This window comes from Anabas testudineus, chromosome 19 (genome assembly GCF_900324465.2).
Source record: "Anabas testudineus chromosome 19, fAnaTes1.2, whole genome shotgun sequence".
Classification (NCBI taxonomy): domain Eukaryota; kingdom Metazoa; phylum Chordata; class Actinopteri; order Anabantiformes; family Anabantidae; genus Anabas; species Anabas testudineus.
The window spans coordinates 16,009,167-16,034,268 of record NC_046628.1 but is presented as its reverse complement, the minus strand read 5'-3'; the positions used below and the strand labels follow the sequence as shown (position 1 = coordinate 16,034,268).

At 38.1% G+C, this 25,102-nt stretch overlaps 3 protein-coding genes across 9 annotated transcripts in view; 1 reads left to right on the top strand and 2 right to left on the bottom strand.

Moving 5' to 3' along the window:
• Positions 1 to 270: 270 nt before the first annotated feature.
• ndel1a (nudE neurodevelopment protein 1-like 1a) lies at positions 271 to 11,614 on the bottom strand. 5 transcript variants are annotated; one of them, XM_026351818.1, is made up of 10 exons: positions 11,399 to 11,614; positions 10,212 to 10,308; positions 7,491 to 7,644; positions 6,244 to 6,392; positions 5,996 to 6,132; positions 5,670 to 5,843; positions 4,668 to 4,762; positions 4,404 to 4,549; positions 4,149 to 4,186; positions 1,734 to 1,876 (listed from the first exon to the last, which is right to left on the bottom strand). In XM_026351818.1, exons 2-10 carry the CDS (start codon positions 10,295 to 10,297, stop codon positions 1,866 to 1,868), a joined length of 990 nt encoding a protein of 329 aa, XP_026207603.1. In that variant the 5' UTR covers positions 10,298 to 10,308; positions 11,399 to 11,614; the 3' UTR covers positions 1,734 to 1,865. The 5 variants fall into 5 exon arrangements, with proteins under 5 accessions (XP_026207602.1, XP_026207603.1, XP_026207605.1 ...); XM_026351820.1 differs by having other exon boundaries at positions 1,734 to 1,873; XM_026351821.1 differs by having other exon boundaries at positions 1,734 to 1,873; positions 4,149 to 4,183; positions 11,399 to 11,613.
• Positions 11,615 to 12,572: 958 nt separating this feature from the next.
• LOC113156262 (testis-expressed protein 47) lies at positions 12,573 to 25,098 on the top strand. Of its 2 annotated transcripts, none has more exons than XM_026351285.1 (9): positions 12,573 to 12,731; positions 14,349 to 14,418; positions 14,766 to 14,869; positions 14,971 to 15,035; positions 15,301 to 15,379; positions 15,759 to 15,896; positions 16,030 to 16,177; positions 16,284 to 16,343; positions 22,882 to 25,098. In XM_026351285.1, the coding sequence occupies exons 1-8, from the start codon at positions 12,615 to 12,617 to the stop codon at positions 16,319 to 16,321; spliced, it is 759 nt and encodes a 252-aa protein (XP_026207070.1). In that variant the 5' UTR covers positions 12,573 to 12,614; the 3' UTR covers positions 16,322 to 16,343; positions 22,882 to 25,098. The 2 variants fall into 2 exon arrangements, with proteins under 2 accessions (XP_026207070.1, XP_026207071.1); XM_026351286.1 differs by lacking the exon at positions 12,573 to 12,731 and adding an exon at positions 13,898 to 14,131.
• LOC113156261 (rho GTPase-activating protein 44-like) overlaps positions 17,283 to 25,102 on the bottom strand; it is a 54,258-nt gene continuing 46,438 nt past the window's right edge. For both annotated transcript variants that reach the window (XM_026351284.2, XM_026351283.2), the window contains one exon: positions 17,283 to 22,535. In XM_026351284.2, coding sequence (XP_026207069.1) covers positions 22,378 to 22,535 — 158 coding nt within the window. In that variant the 3' untranslated portion in view covers positions 17,283 to 22,377. The remainder of the gene's footprint in view (positions 22,536 to 25,102) is intronic.

Here is a 25,102-nt window from a genome sequence, read left to right as displayed (position 1 = left end):
ATTGTTTGGTCTATGAAATGTCAAACTAATCATAATTTCTCTGAATGAAGGTGATGTGCTCAAATGTCACGTTTCTTCCAACAGACATTAATAAGATCAGATAATAATATTCTCTTGTCAACAATGTGACACTGGAAAACTATTCAGAATAAGATTCTTGCCTGAATGTAGCACAAATTATTGATCAGTAATCTAGAAGATTCATCTTCTAGAGACTTGACTAATCTTTACAGCCATAATTTCCTCCACAGTGAAAACTGACAAACGTAATAGATGGACTATAATCATCTCTTTTATTAAAACATGCCATAAAACAAGTCTAAAATAAATCAAACCAACAACCAATAAACAATATTGCACTTGAATGAAAATGGAAAAAAAGTGACAGATTAAAATCACACAAGGTCAAAGTGCTTCACTCGCTTGTACTGAAACTGTTTTGGGGAAACAAATTTAACAGGATAAAACATTTTTATAGACGAGAACGCTGGTTAACTGGTCTCAACAGTAGGACGGCACCACTTCAGCGGCTGCCTATAAATAACGATCAATATGACCAATACTGTACACATCATGTCACATAATTCAGAAGTTAGATGCTGTGTTCGACTCACTACAAAGACACAAATAGTCCCCTGCTCTGAAACCAAATTACAGCGGTAACACGACAATAGTAAAATCCAAATTCAATCGAATCCTTAGTTACGGAGATAATGGTTAAATCGTTCACCTGTGAGGCTCATGTTGAAGCATCATGGAGTCGTGCATCATGTGGCCACAACCCATTAAACCTGTTCACAAGCAGACGTGAGTGCACCGTAATTTAAGTTATTGCTGATGAAAGTTATGACAAAAAGCTGCTTAAATAACACAACTATCCATTTTAATGTCACAGTCTGCAGCTAGAATCACACTAATTGCATAATATTTCCCTTTTCAGATTATTGGATGCACTTATTTCACACTGCAACAGTATTTATTTGCTGTAATCATTCCTCTTGGTCATATTTTATTTATATTATACCTAAAAACGTCCCTCCCTAATAAAGGTTTTGTTTAGTGTGAAATTTCATCCTAAAGATTATCTTACATTAATCTGGAGTTTGACAACTCAAAGGAATTAATTGTGATTTTTCAAATGATCCTAACGATCATAAATCGATGTGTCTGTACCTGATGATGAGTTTTGGTCACAATAACTTTTCCAGACCGACTGGACATGACCTCACTGTAAACACTGGGCGTCTCCATGTCCAACCATTGTTCTGTGCAAAATGCACAAACCTGAGACTCAACAGTCCCATTAATGCTAAACTCAGTCCACTTCTTTGTCTATTTAAGACAAGTTTCACTCATTTTGCTTCTGTGGAAAGACGTCCCGTCACAGAATGACGGCCCCACTTCTATGGCGGTCATCACTTCCACTGAAGGTGTATTATTCTAAAGGCCAATATGAACAAGAGAAACTGGTATTTTTCCATTAGGAGACAGATCTATCCTTTCAGGAATCTTTCTATGTGCCAGTAGTAGATGGCTTCACTGTGAGCAAACAGCAGATACAGCAACACATAAAATACACAGACAGACCATAATTACAGCAGGAACGAAGCACAAGTGTTGAGTCAGAACAACAGAGGATCCAGGAGTAACAGCACAACAAAGTTTTACAGTAAAGTTATATCAGTTTGCGTTCTCTCTCTTTTTCTGGACTCTTCTTTTCTTACGTGTGATTTTTCTGTTGTGGGCGTTTGTGCTGACTCAGGGGTTTAGTAAGTGACACCATCACACAGCGAGGGGCACCAAGCCTGGGGAGGAGGCAGCGGGAGGGGAGGTGATGGCCGTCAGGGATCCAGGTTCCAGTCCGTTCACGGTCCTGCTGCAAAAATAAAAGCAAGACGGTGACAATTAAACAGAGAGATCTCAAAACCCTGGATTTATTTTACGGAACCAATGGAGAATAACTCATAAATAAACCCACTACTGTGACATAATTATATTTTCTAATGGTTTTAAGGGAACACTAGACAAAAATAACACATTCGAGCTGTTGCCAGAGAAAAGGTTTGTTCCCCATTTGTCTTGTATTATAACTTTCTGCTGTGTCCTTAACAACAGACTCACTTTCTGTTTGGTTTACTGTTGTATAAAATGTTGATATTGTTGCTGTGGCAACTGTTTGGCCTGTAAACTTTCCCTCCTCATCCATTTCTCTAGGGGGATTTAAACACATCAAAATCATGCGTGATGTCAAAAATGTCTAAATCCAAAATGAGTCGACAATGTGAAAAGATGAATGTAATCTATGTTTCCATAATTTTATCATCTGCCATAATAACTTGCTATAGCTGAGTTTACATGCACTTACGTAACCAGGTGGACTGGGGAAGACAGCTGTGTCCAGTATTTAGAATTTAGACTGCAGTACACTCAACTAAATACTGACAGAAGACGCTGCTTAGCGAGTGTGTGTGTGTGTGTGTGTGTGTGTGTGTGTGTGTGTGTGTGTGTGTGAGTGTGTGTGTGTGTTGGGCGCTGTGAGAGCAGACACATGCTCATTTTCACAGCACAAACTACCTGAATTTTAAGTTCCCATTTTGCTGCATCGTGGCCAGACTGCAGCCTTTACCCTGTCCATGCACACCTTCCAGGTGCATGTGCAAAATGAACCATTCTATTAACATGACATGAAAAAAATCAGCTTACTCGAGAAAGTCGACTGTGACCTGGTTACTTAGGTGCATGTAAACTCACAGCTCATCACTATTTGGTCTATTTATGGTTTTGTTGTTTTACATTTCAGCTACTTTTATTTCCTTTCCCCTCCAAACATGACACACATATAGAAGTTTCTTTGTTTAATCCAGACTTCGTTCCTTTGAGTCACTGTCAGTTCTTCTCCTCGGGCTCACTGACCCTTTCCAGAAACACAGTACTGAGAACCAGCAGGACACCGGGTCATTCTGTCCTCATTATCAACTCAAACTGTGTCCACTTCACACACAGACGACACCACAGTGATTAGACCTTAAAAAGGAACATGAACTACACACGCTGCTAAAAATGGAACTTGATTGTAGAAACTAGGAAGGAAGTTGCAGAGTTGTAGCCTGACGGGTTCAACTGGTTTCTGTTCACAGGTGGGCTATGATCGGCATCTCTTGTTTGGTTTAGGCCTGGCACCTGACTCTGGAAAGCCCCGTTCAGAAGGATGCACAATAAGACACAATACAATTCAGTAAAATATGCAGCTAAAAAGAGGCTGGGAAATGTAAATGCAACATCACAGTAAAGTTCCCCTTTGTTTATACCTTAGATACCAGAAACATTTGGTGCACGATTATATCAACTGAGACAAATGTCTTGAGCTTTTCCAGCTCTGACTGAGGATCAACAGCATCCTGAGCTGAAACCAGATGGACAGTGACCTTGTTATGGAGACGGCTGAATATGCAAACGCAGCCTTGTTAGACATCTCTCCCACGTGTTTGAGTTTGGATTCATGTTACAAGAAGGTGCAGAATAAATGTCCTATATTCTCTGTGTTCATCTGCATTTTAAATCATCATTGCAGTTTGCATTTTTACCACTGTGAAATTACATAAACAAAGTCGTGAACATTCAGCAGGATGAAGGAGAAAGAGAAAAATACATACCAGACATAACTCTACAACAATGGATCTGTTTGAACCTTTATGGTTTTTCTTCTGTCCACAAATAAGTGATAATAGCAGAAACAATGGACGTCCAGACAAACGCAAATTCAATTTCTATCCACAGAGGCTGCAACTGTTAGTCAGATAATTCCCCAAATAAACATAAATAAATAAACATCAACAAATACATGTAAACACATGGCAAAAGTTGTCTTTGTTAATTCTAGTTAATAGTCTGAGCTACAGTAAGTCTAAAGCTAAAGATGACTCACACTGATAAATTAAACTAAGACAGGAAGAACATCTATTAAATCACCTCAGCGGAAAATTTCCAGCACCAACACACCACCAGCACCTTTGATTAATTTTCTCTAACCCACAGTCATGGTTATTTCTATTAGTTCTACAGCACATGGGCAAAGAGGCTTGTTAGAGTCAGCAGCAGCATGCACACGGCCCAACACACTCAGTAACAGACAGAGGAGCTGCAATTACCCAGAATCAATGCAGGGAATGTGACCATCTCAGTCCTGCTGGGGACAAAAAAATGCACAGAGGTCTCAGATATCTCGTCCTGCTTAGTCATCCACCACATGACTGATTTCACATTTCATAATCTGTTACCATAATAACACACCCAAGGCATCCAGTAAACACCTCTGACAAGAATGTAAGTTATGACGTTACATCGTCAGTAATTATCCCTCAGTAATGGCTGACAGGTGAAGACAGGGTTCTGGTTTCACTCACGCTTTGTTGAAATAAGATGTGTGCAGCGACTGGGAGTAGTTGGTGGTGTTGGCGTTGAGTGCGTTGCTGTTGTCGAGAGCAAACGTCTTCCTGGCTTTCTGGTCCTTGGCAAAGTTTCTGCAGGCAGCGAGTTTTGACTCCAGAGCCTGTGGTGAGAGGAGAAGAGAGTTTCTACTGTACATGAAACGTATGATGTAATGGAAGAGAACAGGAGACGTGAAACCTGGAGTATAAACAGAAATACAGGAAGTGACTTGGACTGACCCCGACTTTCCGGAGTAAATCGCTGACAATGTTGAGGGCTGATATTCTGGCAGAGGGAGTCAACGGCGAGTTGCTGTTGTAGCCATTTGAAAGCACTGCACAGCAAAGAGGAGAGATAAACACACAAAGACATATTCATTTTAAAACGTTATAATATCCATGAACATTCAACCAGTTGAGCCCAGCTCCTCTTTTCTTATACACCATCGCAATCCTGCTTAGTCAGCGATGTTCTGCTGCACAGTCATGTTTCTAACAATGGCTGCAAAATGACTCACTTGAACAACATGTGCATAAATATCACACTATAACTCAACAAGCATGGACCAGATCTAATGTTTTAACACTTCATCAACTAAAAATGAATAAATAACGTCAACCACTTCCAGATGAATGAGTTTGACAGGGCTCCTTCGTAACAAGGAAAGTCCTAAACAGTTTGTTCTTAGTGTAGAACATGTTGCAGACCAATCCAGACTTGTAGAAGCTGAGCTCTTATTTGTTTTGAACACCAACTTTCTCAGATTGTTTTTGTAGGTCCAGTTTTTTAAATCAGGTAAACACAAACAGGTGTGAGACCAGAGATAGTGAACATAAAGAGTAAAGTAGTGAGCTGCCAGACACTAAAATGCAGCAGATGTGGGTGTGATAATTATCTGTTCAGCACAAATAGACGTCGTACATTAACATAAAATAGGCTTCTAACTTATTGCTGCTGAATATTTGATTTATAATTCAAAAGCTTGTTACTCTTGACCTGACATTGGATTATTTAATTACCCTCGGAGGTTATGTATATTTTTCTTCCTCTTTAAGATTATTATTATTATTCCCCCTTTAGAAAAAGCTTCTTTTTTGCTTGGTTCCTCCCTCACAAGTAGATGTGTCTTTACATGAAAAGCACAATTAAAAGCATGTAATTAAGAACAGCTCATGTTCCCCTGTCTGCACTTGTATAATGAGAAAATAAAATGCACTCAAGGGAAGACAGGCTGCAGCTACCTGTTGGGTTGGCAAAGGCGTTGTCCAGACCTTTGCTCAGTGGGGTTGCAGGGAGGGAGAGAGAAGCCTGCACAGCAGTGTCCATCTTGACATTGTCCTGTGTGGGCGAACTTGGAGCAGACATCCTGGTTACATCTGCCTGCCTCTCTCGCACGGCCAGCTCCTGTCGCAGGTCTGCAGGAAAAAAACAAAGACCTGCTGACAAGCCAAAGAAATTCCTACAAATGTATTGGAAAGCTGTTGTTAAACTAATGAAGGAGAGGGCACGCATGGCGTCTGCAGTGATTGACAGAGTGGCTCATTACTACAATCTAGTCAATAGTCACCTCTGGCTTCATCCTTTAATCGCTGCACAGACACCAGCAGAGACTCCTTCTCATCCAGCTCGCTCTCCAGGAATGCGTTCCTCTCGATGGCCTGGTTCAGACGCTGCTCAAAGTTCTCCAGAGAAACAATAGTCGCTCTGAGAAAGAATGAAGTGAAGAAGATTTCATTCACCACTTTATGTCCCATTTGTTTGGCCAATAATGGATCAATATCTTGAGATTTTATTTGAATAAATATATGATCAGACCTTTTGGCTCTCTCCAAGTCGTCGTTGGACTGTTCGAGCTCTCGGACGTATTTGTGGAGCTGCTCTTTGATGCTGCGTGTTTGGCCGAGGTCGTCCTCCAGCACAGAGATCTGCTTGTAGCTCTGAGAATACTGATGCTCCAGTTTATCCTGTACAACGAAGACAGTGGTGAGAAAAAACACTTGATATAGAAACATATTGGGCAGGAGAGATTCATACAGAACACGACACACACAACCTAGATCTGATCATCCATTTTTCAGCACTACCCTCATTTTCCTTCCTCCCCACTGTTAGGCAGTGGATGGGAAGTGTGACCTATATATCCGCCGGCTCTCAGACAATCAGCTTGGTGAATACTGCCGGGCCCGTCTGTATGTCTGACCTATATCTGCCGTTACTGTGTGTGAATCAACACAGTTTTCTGTTTCCTCCCTGCAAATCATTCAGCACATGGCATCATCAACTCATTGTTTTTTATGAAATATAAAAATAAATAATACAGTTAAGATATTTTATACTGCGATGTTCTTCGTATGGGAGCAAAGCACAATAACACTGAATAAAACATGTTAATTTAAAAAAAAATTATTAAATGAACGAAGTGTGGAGTCTGCAACTTGTCTGGAAAAGTAAAATCTGCCTCCAGACAACCCCCTCACCCCACCTCCTCCTCCACCTCCTGGTAATTATGGAGTGAGAATCAGAATGAGAGACAACAGGATGCATTATTTATGAGGGTCAGACAGGTCAGCAGCACCAGTGTGTGGAGCTGGCTGGAGACAGGGCAGGTGTTAAGATTGGAAAAAGGAGGAGTGAAATTATCATTTAGATTAAACATGGATCCACAAACTGCCTTCTTTAGGACTAGACTACACCAGCAGAAAAAATAAATAAGTCCTGAGTGCGTCCAGGGGAGCAGCAGCTGTTGCAGCGTGACTTAACTTCCCTCATTCCCATGAGACTGCACTCAAGGACGAGGGGGAATGAAAGAGTATCAAATATTTATGTCAAGGAGACACAGGGAGACATGCTGTGCTTACTTAATATAGAACATATTGTTAAGGTTATAAACATATGTTCTGTAAATGCTGGTCACATTTACAACAACTGGGAGGAATTCACTTCTGCATATTTCTGTGATTCCAGATCTGGAAGATCCAAACTTTTGACCCCTTCTCTTTCAAAACACAGATCATCTCATAGATCTCCTCTACTCTTTGAACATAGTCCTGTAGTTACAGTACCTTGAGTGTTTCCACCTCGTTCTTGAGTCTTTGGTTCTCAGACTGCAAATCCTTCATTCGATGCTCGGCCTGACCCAGCTGCGCTTCGAGCTCGGCCTCCAGCTCCCTGCTGCCCTCCTGAAACTCCAGCAGCTCCTCCTGAGCCTCCTGGTAGCTGCGAGCAGACAGAAGAGGAAGCATTAAACAACCAGTCGAGACAGAAAGAGGTCGTACGTACGCCTCGGAGAAACAGTCGGTGGTGGGTGCATTCAACAACTCCAGGAAAACAACTCACTAGAACCCAATTTACTTCATTTGGTCTTTTTATTTCTTTTCTGGAGCACTTCACCACATACAATCTCCCAAACTCCAACCTGATATTCACACTACAGTCACAGTCAAATCTCTATAAACCACAACTACAGGTTTACTATTAACATGACCCAGTTAATGTCAGTAGAATAGACATAGGCAGGATAAGACTAAAAAATTTTTGGAGCTATTGACAATAACCAGAATATACAGTAGAATATCAACAGTCTGTCCTGTGAGTGTTGGACGAGCTGATAATCTGACTCTCCGGTGTTGACAGATGACGAGTCAGCAGACTGTGTTTAGCAAACACACTCAATATAAACTAGGATTTCCCAGCATCAAGGGATTTGCACAGAATTACATACAGTGAGGAACAGAATTGATATTTCACACATCCAGGTAGACTGGACTTTCTCCCGGACGCTGAATGTCTGACATTACATTCAGAACCATCATATTAAACATGTGACCACAGATCAGCTTTAGCACTAAGTGTAGTTATGTAAGTGTCTGAGCACGGTCGGACACACACGCAGACCCAGCTGTCTAAAAATGGAAACTAGAATAACCCACCATCATGTGAGCTAAAGTGCAGGAGGTGGCACAGAGCCAGGAAACCCATTTACCCAACACTGGTGCCCATCCCACTGGGTTAATGTTCAGCCAGGCTTCCCTTTCAACTGGATCCACATCGAAACAGGCTGGCTGTTACAAATCTGCACACTGTCGCTTCCTCTTCACAGTCATTAGCCCACATTCAAAATACTCCTATGCAAGGGAGTAGCTGGGGTGAGGCAATCCTCAGTGGGCAGAACATTTCATGACATAGAAATGCCACCATACCTGTCTATATAATATAATTCTCCTGCCTAGGGCTTTTGAATCAGATCAATTCCCACAGCGTCTTGGAAAAGTAGCATTTACTGAATAGTGAAAACAATTATTAACACATTTTTTAATGTCATTTCTACCAACATTAATTATTTTATTTGCTATGCAGAACAAATAAGGGAAATAACATCACCACAACTCTGACTTTTTCAAGCTGATCTACATATTGTTGCATCCAGTATTTACATATCAAGTAGCATTTAGAAATATTTGCATTCATTTGGAGTTGTGTTCGTGGCTTCCTGACGACTAAATAAAACTAAAAGAGTGGCGAGAGAAAAACCACAACAGTGAGCTCTGAGAGACTAAAAGACTTGACTGTTTAATGAGTCGAAATACACATGAGTGATAATCCTCTGTGGGTTTGTTGGTTTGACTGAAGCCTTTAACAGACAACTTGAAATGATTGACTGCAGCAGCATAAGTGCACAAAGCTTTTAAAATCAGCCCCAGGACGACGGTTTGCTGTTAGAGTCTTAAGGTGAAGGTGTCATGATCGGGAGTTGTCAATCGCTTCTAAAAGAAGATTTGTCGATGTAATATTTTAGGATGTGCATCAGTACCCGAGCATAAGTGACATCTGTGTTAAGGCATATTGGGATTTTATAGAAACATATTCATCTCCTCCAGAGAAGTCACTGGATTTTTCCTACAGTTAAACAGGCCTCATTGCACATGTGCTCGTGTGGTCTGCCTGCAGTTCAGATCTGACTCCAATTGAAAATATATGGAACATCATGAGGAGGAGAGTCAGTCAGTGGTGACCACGGACTGTTTGACAGCTGAAGACTAGTATCCAGCAAGAGCAGGGAAAATATTCCACAATTACCATCAGTTCCCACACGAGACGAAAGATCGATCATATTTACAAAGTAAAACTGAGTTGGTCAAAGCATTTTATATATTACAGAAAATATAATATAATATAATATAATATAATATAATATAATATAATATAATATCATATAATATCATATAATATCATATAATATCATATAATATATGTATCACACATACAAAACAGATGCAGTCTTGACCGGATGCTCACTGTCCACAGCTTGTTATATAACTGGGTGTAGACCTGAGCTCGTTTCCTTTTAGCACAAAGTTAAGATTTCAGACAGTTATTATTAATCAAATGGCACGAAATAAGACATGATTAAAGTTCGGCAGAGCTAAATATAGCAGCGCTGCGGTCATTTAAATGTTGACAAGAGTTGCACCATTACATAAACCTATTCAAAGACTGGAGGACAAAGACATATGAGAGCCTTTTGTATATAACGTGAAACATTAGAGGGGAAAGGGAAAGAGAGGCTTTCACTGCTCGTCTCACAAAAAAAAAAAACTGGTACAAAAGTGTCACTTGATATGCAAACAATGCATTTTATTAGAAAGAGTGAGAACAGATGACTGAAATCTGATGAACGACAGCAGATCAAACACTCCTGGTTTCAATAACCCTGAGTCGTCTCTCCCACAAACACAAAGACTGCAGAGTTACAATTAATTCACTGTTGGTTTAGGGCCAGTTACCTTGTCTTGTACTTGAGGGAAAGAGTCTTCCAGAAGTTTATTTCCTCATCTTTCGAGGAGAATTTTGGTATCATATCCTCTTCCATGGCAAACCAGTCTGGAGAGGAAGGAATTAGCAAACAGGAGTGATACAGTGAGATAAACGAGGAAAAGGCATGTTCATTACTACAGACTCTCAGAGACGCTGAGGAATACACAACACAATTACGTCCCCTTCACAAATAAAGTTGATCCAACAGAGGAGAACCCAAGAGTTTGAACTCTTAACCGTATAACTTACTTAAAAATGCAGAAATAGAGAATGTGCAGGCACCATGTTCGTATCCAACTAGTTTGTTAACAAGTATATGTCCTGGTCTAAGAGAGCACTAAGAGTCCACATTAAATAAAAGAAAAGGTAGTTCATTATTTAAGGAAATAATGAAACAACCATTATTAGTCAGGGTCAATGGGGCCCTTGGAGCAAAACGTTTCCTCTGAGGCCCCGTAAAAGATTAATACGACCATTTATTATAACACAGACGGAGAAGATGTGGGACAAGGTTAGAAGAAACATGAGCTGAAATAAAAACACTGAGGGTCAGAAGAGAAACCACACAGAAAGCTTAGCTCAGTGATTATTAAAAATCATCTGTACATCCTCTGAACAGTTTGGATTATATGCAACCATATCACCCACAGGCTGAGAGGGGAAAACTCAAATGGCATTACAGCAGAGGAAAAGGCTTCTTCAATTAAATAACACAATTAGAATAAAACAATTAACCTGCACAATACCAATAACTATACTGTGAATGAAAAGGGTCCTGACAGTAAAATCAGAGGACTAGTTTGCTATTTAACCTGATCTTAATTCCATCTTGAGTGAAAAGGTTTTAATCCAAACGAGAAACGATGATTTACTGTATTAGAAAGAACAAGATCAGGAGCAGGCATTGGAATAAATGCACTGTAGATGTTTAAAATCCAGCTCTTTTCATATTCTAACCTGAAACAGGACTATAAAATGACACCGGTGACAGCGACTGGAAACAGATGATGCAGAGTTGAGCTGTCACAGCTGGGTGTGCAAACAAACCGAGGAAACGATGCACCCTCGACCCATCACACGTCAACTAATTTATTGCTCTAATTTAATGGTTTGTTCCACTGAGACATGAAAAAATAAACGAAAATGGATCCTGTACCTGAACATCGCCCCAAACACTGATGTTTATCAGCGCATTGTGTTCTCAGACCTCCGTGCACCGTGTGATGAGCTCTGCTGCGGCCGCTCTGCAGCCTATTTAAAGGAAAACACACCCTAAAGATGAATTCAACACTATGGAATGATTAAATCCTAAATGCAAACACTCTGTTTTTACATGCAGGATTAAACACTCTTGTTTGTGGTTCACTGGCTCTAACTAGAAGTCACTCGAGTGTTAAATCAGATAAAAATCACAGTAAAATCTGGTTTTAAGGTGGAATTCCTCCTGCACTGGCGCCTTCACGGGCCTCACTGCTGCTGCTGCGCTGCGCATAACTGCGCATGTTCATGTGTAGTCAGCATCATCTGGTGGCCTTAAACTAGAACAGCTATTTTATTAGCAAGCTTATTTTGTGCTCTTCATTCACACTGTGAGCCTGGAGTCAGAAAGACGAGTCTATAGGTGCTAGAATCTAGGTAAAGAGCTTTAATAATTAATAAATAGGACCAAAGACTTGACAGATTTAATGTACTTATATTATAATTCAACACTGTCTCTGAATCACACAACTTGACACACAAAATCAATTAGAATACTATATATATATAGATAAAAATAGAACATATTAGAACACATTTAAGAACACATGACCACATTATACATTTAAAAAATGTTTTCCTCAAACTAGATTTTGAACAAGATGCAGAACATGGGAGATGCAATATTCTAACAAATGTTTGGGTGCATGGAGCACTTTTCTACAATGACCAGTTGTCCTGTCTTGATACCAACTATCATGAAGGTATATTTTATAATATTATATAATATTAAAACTGTTTAGGCGGCAGCCCACACTTTAGTGTCTACTGGAGGAATTATTAACAGATATATGAATAAACACTTTATCCACTAACAGTGAATGAATGAATTAATGATGAAAATATAAATTAGACAAATTAAAATACTGCAGCAGATAAGAGGTAAATAGAAATAGCAGATAAATAGAAAGGCTGGCTTAAATCACATTTTTAGTGTTTTCTTTGTCATTTTGTGATTTTAAATACTCGTTTGTAGTTTCTTTTTATTGTTTTGTTTAATTAAACCTAAATGTGTAAATCATGACGTCATGACGTCCAATGCGTCATGACGTCACGCTGCGTTGCCGTGGGAACCAGAGGAGCGTGCCCTCGGACCTCGGTGTTTAGCTAGCATCATGGCTTCACAAAAATTAACAAGCTTTTCTTTTCAGTCCTGGGAATTAAAAGACACAGAGGTGGAAGACAGAGACAGAGAGACAATGTTTGATGTGTTTTACGGGAAGATGAGAGAGGTTTGTGCTGGAGCTTTTTATTAGTGTATGACGTTAGTATAACGGAGCTGAATTACCGGATAACGGTAACTGTCCTACAGATTAGCTAAAGCTAACGATAGCCTTATGATAACCACGAACAATAGTATAAATATAGCTAATCCATAAAAACACTCCATTACCAGAAAAATCCTGTAATCAAACATTTATTTAGTCAAGCAAATATAATATATATATAAATATATATGATAGTTATATATAATATAACTTTCGTGTCCAGGAGAACAGCCAGTTATTGTTTTCATTAGGAATTAATTTCTCTTTTGAACAATTTATTGATTATTTAGTTACAAAAATCTGAAAATAGCTAAAAATAATCATCATAATTACTCTAAAGGAAAGTCTAAAACTGCACATTTGTAATTTCGTTTCGTTTAACCAACACTAAAGACCCTAAAATTATTAGAAAGAGATTTTGATTATTATAACATAACGGTATGTTATTAGTCTGATGAGAATTATAGGGTCATTTTAGGTATTTCAAATGATCTTCCTTATGTGTAAACTAATTAACATTGTCAGTTAATAAAAGTGGACAAGAATAATTGTTTTACATGTACACTACAGTAGCATAAAAAGAAAATATTGAATGAATGTACAATTACCTCAAAATTGTTCTGAAATACTGTTCACAAGCACAGTAAAATTTTACACAATAAAACAACTTATAAATTATTATTTATTGGTGAAGAAGCTTTTCTGCTTTTTGGCTACTGTTTTTTGTTTGTTTTGTTTTTGGCTAAACAAAAGTACTACATTAATCATCTCATGATTTATCTTGGGTCATTTTGAAAGGGACTAACATCTAGGTTGAATAAAATATAGTAGGTAAACAGGTAAATAAATGTCAGAGAGGTTGACATGACAATAAAAGAGTTTTCAGAAAAGCAGAATTTAAGTTATTTTTTCATATATATTTGCTCATGTGGAGAGATAAACTAACGTCATTTTTCATGTCTATTACATCATCTTCAGTCTGTGCCCTATCCTCTCCCACACCCTACAGTATGTACAGTTTCCCCCCCTACTGGCCTTTATTGCCTGAAATACAAGACTGTCCTGTTTTGGGATTGGCTCACGTGTGTTTATTGTGCGTATCTGTAATTTCCTCTGAGTGCAGGAGAACAATGGGTTTCTAGGATATAAGGTTTTATAAACACTGAAGGCGAAGCAGCTTGCTAAGGCTTCACTCATTCTGCTCGAAAGCCTGAACTGAACAGAAAGGAAATTTAGACTGAGAGCAAGAAAGAAGAATGGAGAAAACAGACCCATTAAAAGCTGAGGAAAAGAAAGAGGAGGAAACGGGGAGTAGTTTATTTCACCTAGTTATGGCACAAAAGAAGGATCTGGAAGACGATGTGGTTGGTATTCAGTTTCAGACAAGAGAGGAAGAATCGAAAGTTTTGTTAAGATGTGTTAATGTTTTATTAGTAAATTCTAAAATATTAAATCTAATTTATATGTGACATTGAACTTTCATTCATGCATGAACAGGTATACTTATATGTGTCTGCACTCTGCAGGTGTTTAGAGCTTTTTATTATCTTTTTCCAAAATGTTTCTTATTTGTCTCGACAGAAGATTGTGCTACAGCGGCTGATAGTGATTGCTCGGCTTCCCTACAATGCTGACAGGACAGAATTGGGAGGTCAGGATCAGCATTATAAATGACTGTATGGCTAGAAAAATACATAGGAACATCAGTTTGCTTTTGTGGAATTTGAACTTTTGCACTGTGTAGAAATGTACAAATGTGCTGCAGGAGCTATGAGAGAAGTGAAAGGGCTGTGTTGTTTGGGTGATTTTATGACTTTCACACATAGGTGAGTAAATCAGTCTGTAAGACGTCCTTGTGAGATCTTTTTGTGGTTGCTGTTCAAGGAATTCTTCTAAAACAATTATTTAGCCCCAAGAAAGGCTGAACCTTTGTGTTGACAATAGGACTGAGCTTTCTCTAAGGTTCTCTTATGTTATTCTTTGTTTTTTTCCATACAGCTCATTACGAAAAACTCAACTTTCAGTTAAGCAAACAGTACATATGGGAGAATATGACGGGTCTGCTGCTAGTTTATCCATCCTGCCTGCTTCATATTATTGAAGTAAATATAATTAAGTATTTCTGCAAATAAATACACACAGCATAAATCTGTGATGAAGGTTTTAATAATAGGGTGTTGTGCTTATTGTGTGTCTCTTCCAGTCATCCAGGGACATTCTGGTGTCTGTTCTAAAAGACCTCAGAGACTTGCAACAACAGACAGATGGGTAAGTGATGCCATATAATGCATGGTGATTTAATATGCCACATGACAGGCTACTGTTTTTTAAAGATATCCTGTTGTCTTTTGGAAATTCATGCAACATTTCTATGGTGCTTTAAGTCTGCTTTTTAATCTGCTTCTGTGTGTACACTACCAAGATCATTAAATATGACAATATACATTTAACACTTCCCCTGACATTGTCTGTAGTGTCCTTGAAGAATATGTACAGGTGGAGTCATAATAATTATTTTTACATTGTTCCTTAGTACCTTGCTGGAAGCACCCAAAGTTGTTTTCATGGCACACGACCCACAGAGCAGGCTGTTCCAACAGTGGAGCTGCAAGGTTTGCTTTTATCTTCTGTGGTGTTTTCATTAATGTAGCCAGGTGTCTTCAGTGCATGTAAAATTGTTCCCAGAGGGTTACTTGAGTGCATCTAAATGCCCCAATGTTAAAGACTAATGAAAGGTGTTATTGAGTTGTGAGGCCACCACCAACCTATAAAATAGTTAGGCTGAGATCTGGTGACTGTGGAGGTGAGAACTCAGTTATTTACACACTTTTGATCACCCCTTTGTGCAAGCATCAGCTAGCAGTCCATTTTTCTTTGCTCATTCACTGCATTCAAGGTTTAGCTCTAATTGCTAATTTCTATTTTATTATCTTATGAACAATAATATGTTTCCATGACTGCCATTTGAGTGATTCATGTTGTTGTCTAAAGGTGCTGGAAGCAGCTCAGATTCCTGGTGGCCTCAAGTCTAAGCAACTTCAAGAAGAGGAAGAGAGCACAGAGACTCTGGTTTGCACTCTCCTTTCAACATTGCAGAATTTGAGCAAGCACCCTGAAATATCTAAAAAGGTGCGTTCACAATTTTAGTTAGTTTTTTCTGATGTAGATAAATCTCATGGAGTTTTCCCAATTGTTATGCTTGTAAAATAATCCTGTTGGGAGTTTATAACTAAGATTTTTTTTGGTGTGACTGTACACGAAGGCTCTTCCTGGGTCAGTGTTAGATGAGAATCCAGATCTGATCGTCCCTCAACACATTCTAGAAAAGCTGTTGGCTCGTGATGAGCTCCAGAATCCACAGCAGTACCTACAGATGTACTACTCACCTTTAAATGTCCCCATGGACTTTGGTAAGAGGAACATTTCAGTCATATTGTTACTCAGAAATCACTTCAAGTGAGTAAATATTCATCAAAAGTTCCGTTTACAATTCTAAATATTCTGATTGCTGAACAGGACAAGTTACACGAAGTAGATGCCTCACCACAGTTTAACCCTTTGGACACAAGACCAAAGGTGAGGGCTCATCATACATGTTTCAACGATACACTGGACATACTGGGCATTGGCACTTCACCAATTACAGAACATATGCAGATAGTCATGTAGAAAGTTTTGTTTAGCTCAGGTTTTGTAATGTCTCTGATTTCAAGTAAATTAATTTGTGATGGTCAGAGACACATCATCTCCTTCTAGAATGAACTGTTCTCATTAGGATTATGTTATTTGAAAAATTAGTTACAACAGAAACTGTTGCAACTACAGACTGTTGACTTGTGAAATATCTCTATATGGGTCCTGGGAAGATTAAATATTATAAAAATTATCATTAAAGCTGGCACAGACATTCACTGTGCCCACAGGATGATGCATTTTATAGTCCCCTGATTTTTAATTTGATGCCAGCAGAAGGTCATTCAGTGAAATATGTTAATATCGGCCAGATGTGTTGACTGATTGTGAGATAATAATGGTTAATATACATATTTTTGTTTCTGAATTTTCCTCTTTACATTTGTTGGGTTAGGGTGAGGGTTTGGCTGACATGATCATCCTTTGTTTTATTTTTGTTTGACTGTCTTTACAACTAAACACAGTACAGCATGGTTGCCTGGATCATTGCGGTCTGAATGCAGGTTCATTCCAGTGTTGTCAAAGTGAGCCATTTACTTTTGATTTACCTTGCAATCCAAAACTCACATCAAATGCTTTAGGCCTCTGCAGAATGTGTTTGGCCTTCACTAAAGCACCCTGAAAGGTGTCATGGCAGAGAGGAATGACGGTGATCCAGTTAGACGGTTTTATATCATTTGTCCTTCCTTTCTGTAACACCTGCTCGGTCTGAAAATACTTCTGTTCTCTTCATATATGTGAAAATAATTCCATGTATTAATAAAAAAACACAGAATGCTGTTTACAACAGCTACTGTTTATAACAAAAAACAGAAATCCAAATAATATAAAACATTTTTAATAGATTCAACATTCTGATGAGGATCATATTTATTTTCCTTTTTTATCTTACACCTTGTTCAACTTGGTGAGCGGGAGACAACATGTCCAAGAAAAGGCGTTTCCTCTTCAGAGGACTTTGAAGACTCCACTGCATCACTGCAGTTTGACACAAAGAACTTTTGAATCTAAAACATTTCCTTGATCACATATGTGTTCCCTTTTTATTTTGGCCCCTATTTCATGAAATTAAAATTAAATCAAAATTAAAAAAACAAGCAAAAAAAACCAAACAAACAAAAAAACTTGTACCTGCAATAGCTGCATGCACCAAAGTCTAATCCACAAACTGTATGGGTAAAAACGAAATTGTAGCAGCAGGTTTTTTTCAGCTGATTTTAGTCATGTGTAAATATTATTCTGGGCACAAATCGTTTGAGTGTGAATAGTTTTTTTATTTGCTAGATAAATAGGCAGGGACAATAAGGTCAAAACAATCAGTAAACCATTAACTATTTGAATTAAATGTAGGCAGAATTAATGGAGAGTTTTACTAAAAGGGTCAGAGGTGGCTCTGAATTATTACTCTTCAGAATCTATTCACTTATAAAAAATAAATACAAGCACATTCATATAGGACCAAAGGTGAGACATATTTTATAGGCATGGTTAAAAAGCATGCTGCTGAGTTTCACACAGGACAATGTCAAATCAAACACCCCTTCCCCTATTTTGTTTTTTTTTAAATAAGTACCCCTCCACCCTCTTTTACCTGAAACTACGTCCACAAAACACACAATCCGCCTTTATCACAACCTATGAGGTCAACATCATCTATCACCAGTACATTCCACCTATTCATATAAAAAAAGGCCTTCGTATTTTAGTGCTCAAAGGGCATGCTTCCAAAAGCTGTCATACGGGAAACTGTGTGTGGAGTCTCTCTGCTCAACAGGGTTATTGTCAATAAAATTGTGTTTGATGAATACTGTATGTACAAGCCTTGTCTAAAACCCTTTAGTACAAAACGAAGAGCAGCACATTGTTACACAGAAATTGAGACAAAGACAGGACAGACCATTCACCTCAGCACAGCCTATTTGCAACAATAACTTTTTTGTTTTTTAAAAGCGCTTTTGAGGTCAGGATTTGATTTTTCTTTAAATATTTAAATTATAAATACTGTAGCATTTGATGATGCATTGATTTAAACTCAGCAGGTGGATCTGTTTGAATCCAGTAACTGGTATTAACTGTATCAGAGATGAGATTAGTCTGATTTTAACAATCAATTAATCTTTGAAGCAATTTTAATGAAATATTTCATTGTTCCAGCTTGTATGTTATTTATTGCTTTTCTTTGTCCTATTTAATAGAAAACTGTATAACTAGCATATCAGTATATTTTAGGAAATTATGGTGCCTATGTTTTGCTATTGTCCAACATTTGATTGAACAAATGACTTAAATTGACTAATCAAGCAGATATTTAGCAGTAATGAAAAAAATCACCCTATATTGTTTACTTTAGTTTTGCTCTATGTTCCAATTAAAAAAAATGACATGCTGTATCTAATATGAGGGATGTAAGACTAAAACGTTTTCATATGTTCATCATGTTTTCAGTCTTGTTGTGGAACTAAGGAGATTCAGTATTTGCTGTCTAATAGTCAAACCAAAAGACAGTAATGCAGCAGTTTCAATGCAGAGTCTAAACTCTCTGACCTCTTAAACCCTGCTGGACCCGTTGACTAACCCGTCATTACAGCTGCAGGTTATGTGGACAAAGATTGTGCATGCCCACGGAACATATTTTAGAAAAGGGCCCACACATTTTCAGAAATACCAAAACGTGTGGAAAATGTATGAAATGATGCACAAGACATCTTCAATTCATCTAAAATGTACTTTAAATGCTATGTCATGTAGCTGGAGTGGCAGAGTTGTTACAGTGTGGACAACTCTTCTTACTGTAAAGTTGAACTCAGGGTTTAAGAGGTTGATTCTTAGTCAGGAACTCTGCAACACAAGCACTAGCAGCTGTTTTTATTTAGAAAATCTACAAGCTAGATTTTATCTGTACGAGAGCTACTGTACCATTTTTTAACTATCTGAGGTCAACTTGATGTTATTTTGTGTGAATGTGACATTGTGCTAGAACCCGCAACATTATATGTACAGTATAATGTTATGTTAATCATAATTTATATTTTATTACAGTATTTGTATATATCTATTTATCTTTATATATATATTTAAATTTGTCCGTCAGTATATATAGAACATGTATGTACAGAGGCTTCAGTATTTACACAAAGGTCCTGTTATTAATATCGTGCTTAAAAGAAAGAGCATGATAGAGCAGCACAGTGACTTTGAGGCCATGTGTAGTGGACGTTCTCAGGATAAAACAAATTTCTTGCAAAACTGGATAGGTCACAACACAACCCAGGTTTACTCCTCAACTGAACCTCTGATCCTGACAAAGGTTAATGAGGCAGCAGAGAAATTCTGGTCCCATGTGATTCATATGTAGTGGAAACAATTCCTCAGACCTATTAAAAAGTATTCAGAAATATATCTGTATAAATACTCTCAGCAAAATAAACACATATACACATATCTTTGCACTTGCCTCTTGTTCACTTATATAAACCAAAAATATCAGCATCATCAGACAGGGTTCCTATAGATGGCAGACACGGAAACTGAGCTGTCAGAAAAAGGTGTGCTTGTTATAACACTACATCTGCAGTTTTTGTTCTTTTGACAAAAATAGCTGCTTTTTTTTTTTTTTTTTTTTTGGAGTGTGTTAAGACTGTTTTCATTCTTTGTTGTGACATGATGATGATGAATAACACAGGGTGGAAGGGGAGAATCTTGTATCTGTAGTATGACAGGACACCTTGTCAGAGTGGATTCTTCCATTTGGAGCTTTAAGTGTGCCACCAGAGTAGTTACAGACATTTACTGCCTGCAAAATTATAATCATTAAATTAAATTAGATGCTAAATGTGAAATATACTTCTAGATGTCTTTAACATCTTTCAGTTTTTAGTTTTTGCAGTTTTGGGTCACAGTTTCATTTTTACTACAGTCGTAGTCTAAAAACATTTTAGTGAACACAGTGGAGCATCTAGTTTTATTAGATGAAAACATGATGCATTTTAAAAATAAAGTTAAGATAAACTAAAGTTCTTCTTACTCTGGCTTTAAAGTTGAATTTTAAGTTGACACTAACCATATAGCAACTTACAATTTATTGATTACTAGCTTTAACATTTGCAACTTCCAGTTAGCAATTGCCTATTTGAAGAATGGCGCTCTAAGTAGGCAGTAGGATGCCTAAATATTAAAGGCACCATGCAGGCTTTATAAAATAACAAATTAAAAAATTACTTGGGACCATAGCACATACTCGGTGTCCTTTCTCAGTTAAGCATCTTGGATTTATTTATAAGATATCTTCCTACTTTATATATAGGTGATATTGGCAACGTCTGACTGATATTTCTTACTTGGTGACATGGTTGCAAATGCATCGGCAGTTACATCAAAATAAAATTCAGATCAACATTAATACAATCCATTCAGCCTAAGAGCTATAGATGGTTTGTATCTGCTAGGTGGAAACAAACGTTACCATAATGCTATCATCAATGTTGAGTGTCTCAAAGCACAAAAGTGCTGGTTTCCCTCTTCATCCCTTTCTCCCAACATTACAAGAGTGAAACATCGAATCTCAACAAGGCAGATATAAATTAATTCCAGCCCACACAGCAGCATCAGGGACTCTGGCTCCTGTTGCTGTTGTGTGGGTTGGACTATTCATTTAATTTAACTAAATGTTATAGTGACACACACACCGCTCCAAACCTACACATTCTACCATGACCCTCAAAAATTGCACCACCTATTCATGACACATTAAATATTTGACACTTGTTTGATAGTGAATGAAAAATCCCATCTGACTTTGCTGGATGCCAAAAATAATTCTTATTGATCACATGTAGTTTTTTTTACTGCAGTTTGTTGGACCTTACACAAAATACGTGTACAGGTCTCATGTATTTGACAGCTCTACTATATTCTATATGGATAAGTGGTACCTTTACAGCTCTCCTGTGAATACAAAATACAATTTGATTTAGAATTTTAATCATATATGTTCTGAAAATTTAAATTTCATATAATAAATATTCAATTATTGATATCCTGATTGATGTAAATATAACCTCTTTGCAACCTGGTGGTTATTTTCCTAAATGTCTACAACATGCATTCCTGTTTATGCTCCACAACACCAACAGTGCAACATCATATAGTACAATTACATATTACCATACATTAACAAAATATACATACACACTTTCCAGAACAACACACTGGCACACTCACAGTGAACGCTCAGGTGGGACAAAAATTCAGGGTTGTTGCCACCACATGCCAGAGCGAGGCATTTCAGCTATCACCCCTGAGGAATGGAGGAGGAACTTGAAACAGGAGAGAAGCAGTGAGATAAAGTAGAGGACAGCCTACATATTGGCAGGACAGATGTACAGTACTGTGTCGGTCTTCCTTCTAAAACTCACTCGTGAGAAGCAGCAGCAAAGAGCACTCATTCCTCCCAGCAGCCAGTTTCCACTCGTGTGAAGTTAAAGGCAATATTGCAAGTGAATCAAATAAGGCAAAAAGAAACGAAAAATAATGTAAAAAAACAAAAAACAAAAAACAAAAAACTAAAACTAAAAAGTAAAAACAGGTTTCCACCAAACAAAAAATGATGACTTGTGTGTCTGATCAAAAGTCCCCTGATGACATTGTTGCTAACACCTCATGATTGTGAGCATGGAGATTTCTTTTAGTTCCTTTATTTTTTGTTATTATACTGTATAGATTGATTGTTTTTACACACTGTCTGCTCTGGATCGACTACAGGTGATGTGTGATGATGTAATCCGGAGTGGCCCTTGAAGTAATCCAGCTACAGAGGTGAAAGGTCAACGAATGAGCGTGGGGTTTTGAGCAACACGACGCAGCAGTAACGTTTCATTTATTCAGCTGGCATGGGAGGTGGGGGGGGGACTCAGTGACGTCATAGCGCTGTGCTCTCAGACTCATCCTCCGACTCCGCTCTCCTGTTGGTCGACGCGAGCAGCGCCACTGAGTTACTGAAGGGGGAGATGTGGGGCAAGTCAAAAATACCGTCCAGTTCCATGTTAATGACCGGGATGTCCAAGTTGCAGAGAGAATCTGGCAGAGCAGAAACAAAGGCAGCATGAGCAGATAGGAAAATAAAATCATTACTGATTTGGGTAAAAGTAGAAATGTCGAGTGGAGCATTCCAGATGTGGGTTCGTCGATGCTGGATGATGGTACACACAGCATGTGGGTCCAAACCACAGAGTGTGAAGGAATTTAAAATAAACATGATAGAGGTGAAGAATACAGTGGAAAACATAACACTGAGGAACATGAATCAATCTTAAATTATACTTTTGCACCAATGTGATTCATTATATGGCACCTGAACATTTCATGACATGAACATGCAGCGTTCCTCTGCATCATTTAACAGCCTCCAATGTTCTGGTTTCAGGTCTTCTACCAGGTGGTGGACCTGGCTGCAGGGATTTACTTCCATTCGAACACAAGAGCTGAGCGAGGTCAAATACTGGAAAATGCAGACTAATCAAGTCATAATGTAAAGTATTGTGTTCTCGAGGGCTGCAGCCCTACTTGTTTTCCAACTGTCCATGTCCCAATTACTAATTAAAGAAAAAAATTCACTATTGGCTGATTATCCCATTATTACATTTTTCAAATTCCCAAATACAGATACTAGCTTCGTCTTCACAAAGTACTAAGAGTATTAATTACATTGTATGTCAAAGGGTTAATACGTCATAGTTTTGACAGTTACTGAGAATGAATGGTGTAAAAATTTAGTAAAAGGTTGACCTCAATCTTTCAGGGGTCAAATAGCAAAATATCACAGCCAATAACATTACAGAAATAAACATTACAGGTGGAGTAATTTGTTCTCCATTACTGTAGATACCTAATGTAAATACAATCTTATTTTTAGTAATAATAAGGATTGTAGTAATAAAGCAGTAGTACAGTGAGTATTGTAACTGGCGCTGGTATTTGTTGAAATGACTGGAATGCATCCTCAGTGCTTATACTCGATTCTGACCATTAACAAAGTTCAACATTCAATGAATCTAGTAAAATACTGTATAGGGACCTACAACCACCACAAGAATAGTTGGACTCATGTACAAACAAATACTGTATGTCAACCTCAGCTTGATACCAATAAGTGATTCTTATTTGGTATCATTTGGGACAATGATGATGTGTGTGATGGACAAGTGGAACAAACAGGAAGTGTGCTGACTGAGGGCGGTGAGGAATTGTGGAGTGGGGGTGGGTGTCTGTTTGTGGTTTGGGTGCAGGGGCATTATGGGTAGGAATACCAAGTGAACATAACTTCCAGAGGGTTTTGGCATCTGCCCCACTCTGTTCAGACTGGACAGTCTGTTTGACCAGTCCAGCTGTAAAGCCATGCATCAGTCTCAGCCACCATGCAAATGCCAACAATATGGGATAAAGGTGAACTAGAGCAGCCACCGTTTTCTGATACAGAGCAAGTTCGCTATAGAACAACCAAGGCCTGTATTTATCAAACTTTACACAACAGAAGCCTCTAAACCTGAGAGTAAACAAAGTGATAATTAAGTGTCATCATGATTTAGAATCACTCTTGTTCAGAGAAGAAAAAGCTAATCAGAGCTTTAGAACAACCCTATACCCACATACTTGCATTTTGTTAATTAAATCTTTACTGTTATGTTACTGTGCAAGACATGTGTTTTCAAAGTCCATTGTTTTGTGTGAAGTCTTGAAATCTCCAAAAAATGTATAACATGGACAATTAACATCTTATCTGATCTACAGTATGTTTACTGTATAATGTACACATTAAATATAATATATAAAAAGTTAGAAACTAGCAGGAAATGCTAAGTGCTGAAATTGAGACAAATTACTGTAATACTGTTACTGTAGTACAACTTCATGCCAGATTTATCCTAATTTAGTCTTTCATTAAAAATTTGAAAAGTTTGATAATTACAGTCCACGATCCAAACATTTGCATCTACTGGCAGCTTCACCCAACTGTGAGCTGGCTTCATGTTTGCCCAAGCTAGGGGAGGGATTGGAGGAATGGGGGAGTGAAGCCATAGCACAGGAACACCCGCTTACCCTAAAAGTCCCTCTCACACCTAGAATCACACTGAACCTCCTGCCTCATACCGCTGTAAATGAGACAATAAGAGCAGTTGACAAGAGCGGAACATTAGACAAATACATTCATAAGAATGAGTAATGATACTGAGGCCAGTAATAATAATAATAATAATAATAATAATAATAATAATAATAATAATAATAATAATAATAATACCTGCTATGTAGTACTGACTACATTCATGTAACTCTAATCAGATGCATAAAGTGACGGCAATCCCAAGTGATCCAACAAGTTTAGGTGTTTAAAACATATGTAATGTTTCACTGTCCATTGCATAGAACTGATAATATTTAGCATGAAAGTTAGAAACAAAGCTCCACTATCTCTCCAACCAGCACTTGTGTAACCTATAAGTTGGTTACCTAGACATAAAGATTTTGATATACACACATAAATGAACTAAAAGCATACAACATTTGTGAAACATAGCAAAAGTGAAATGCAGGTAAATGCATATAAAGCACAGCTCCTGAAGCGTATAGAGAAATGTCCTGTAAGC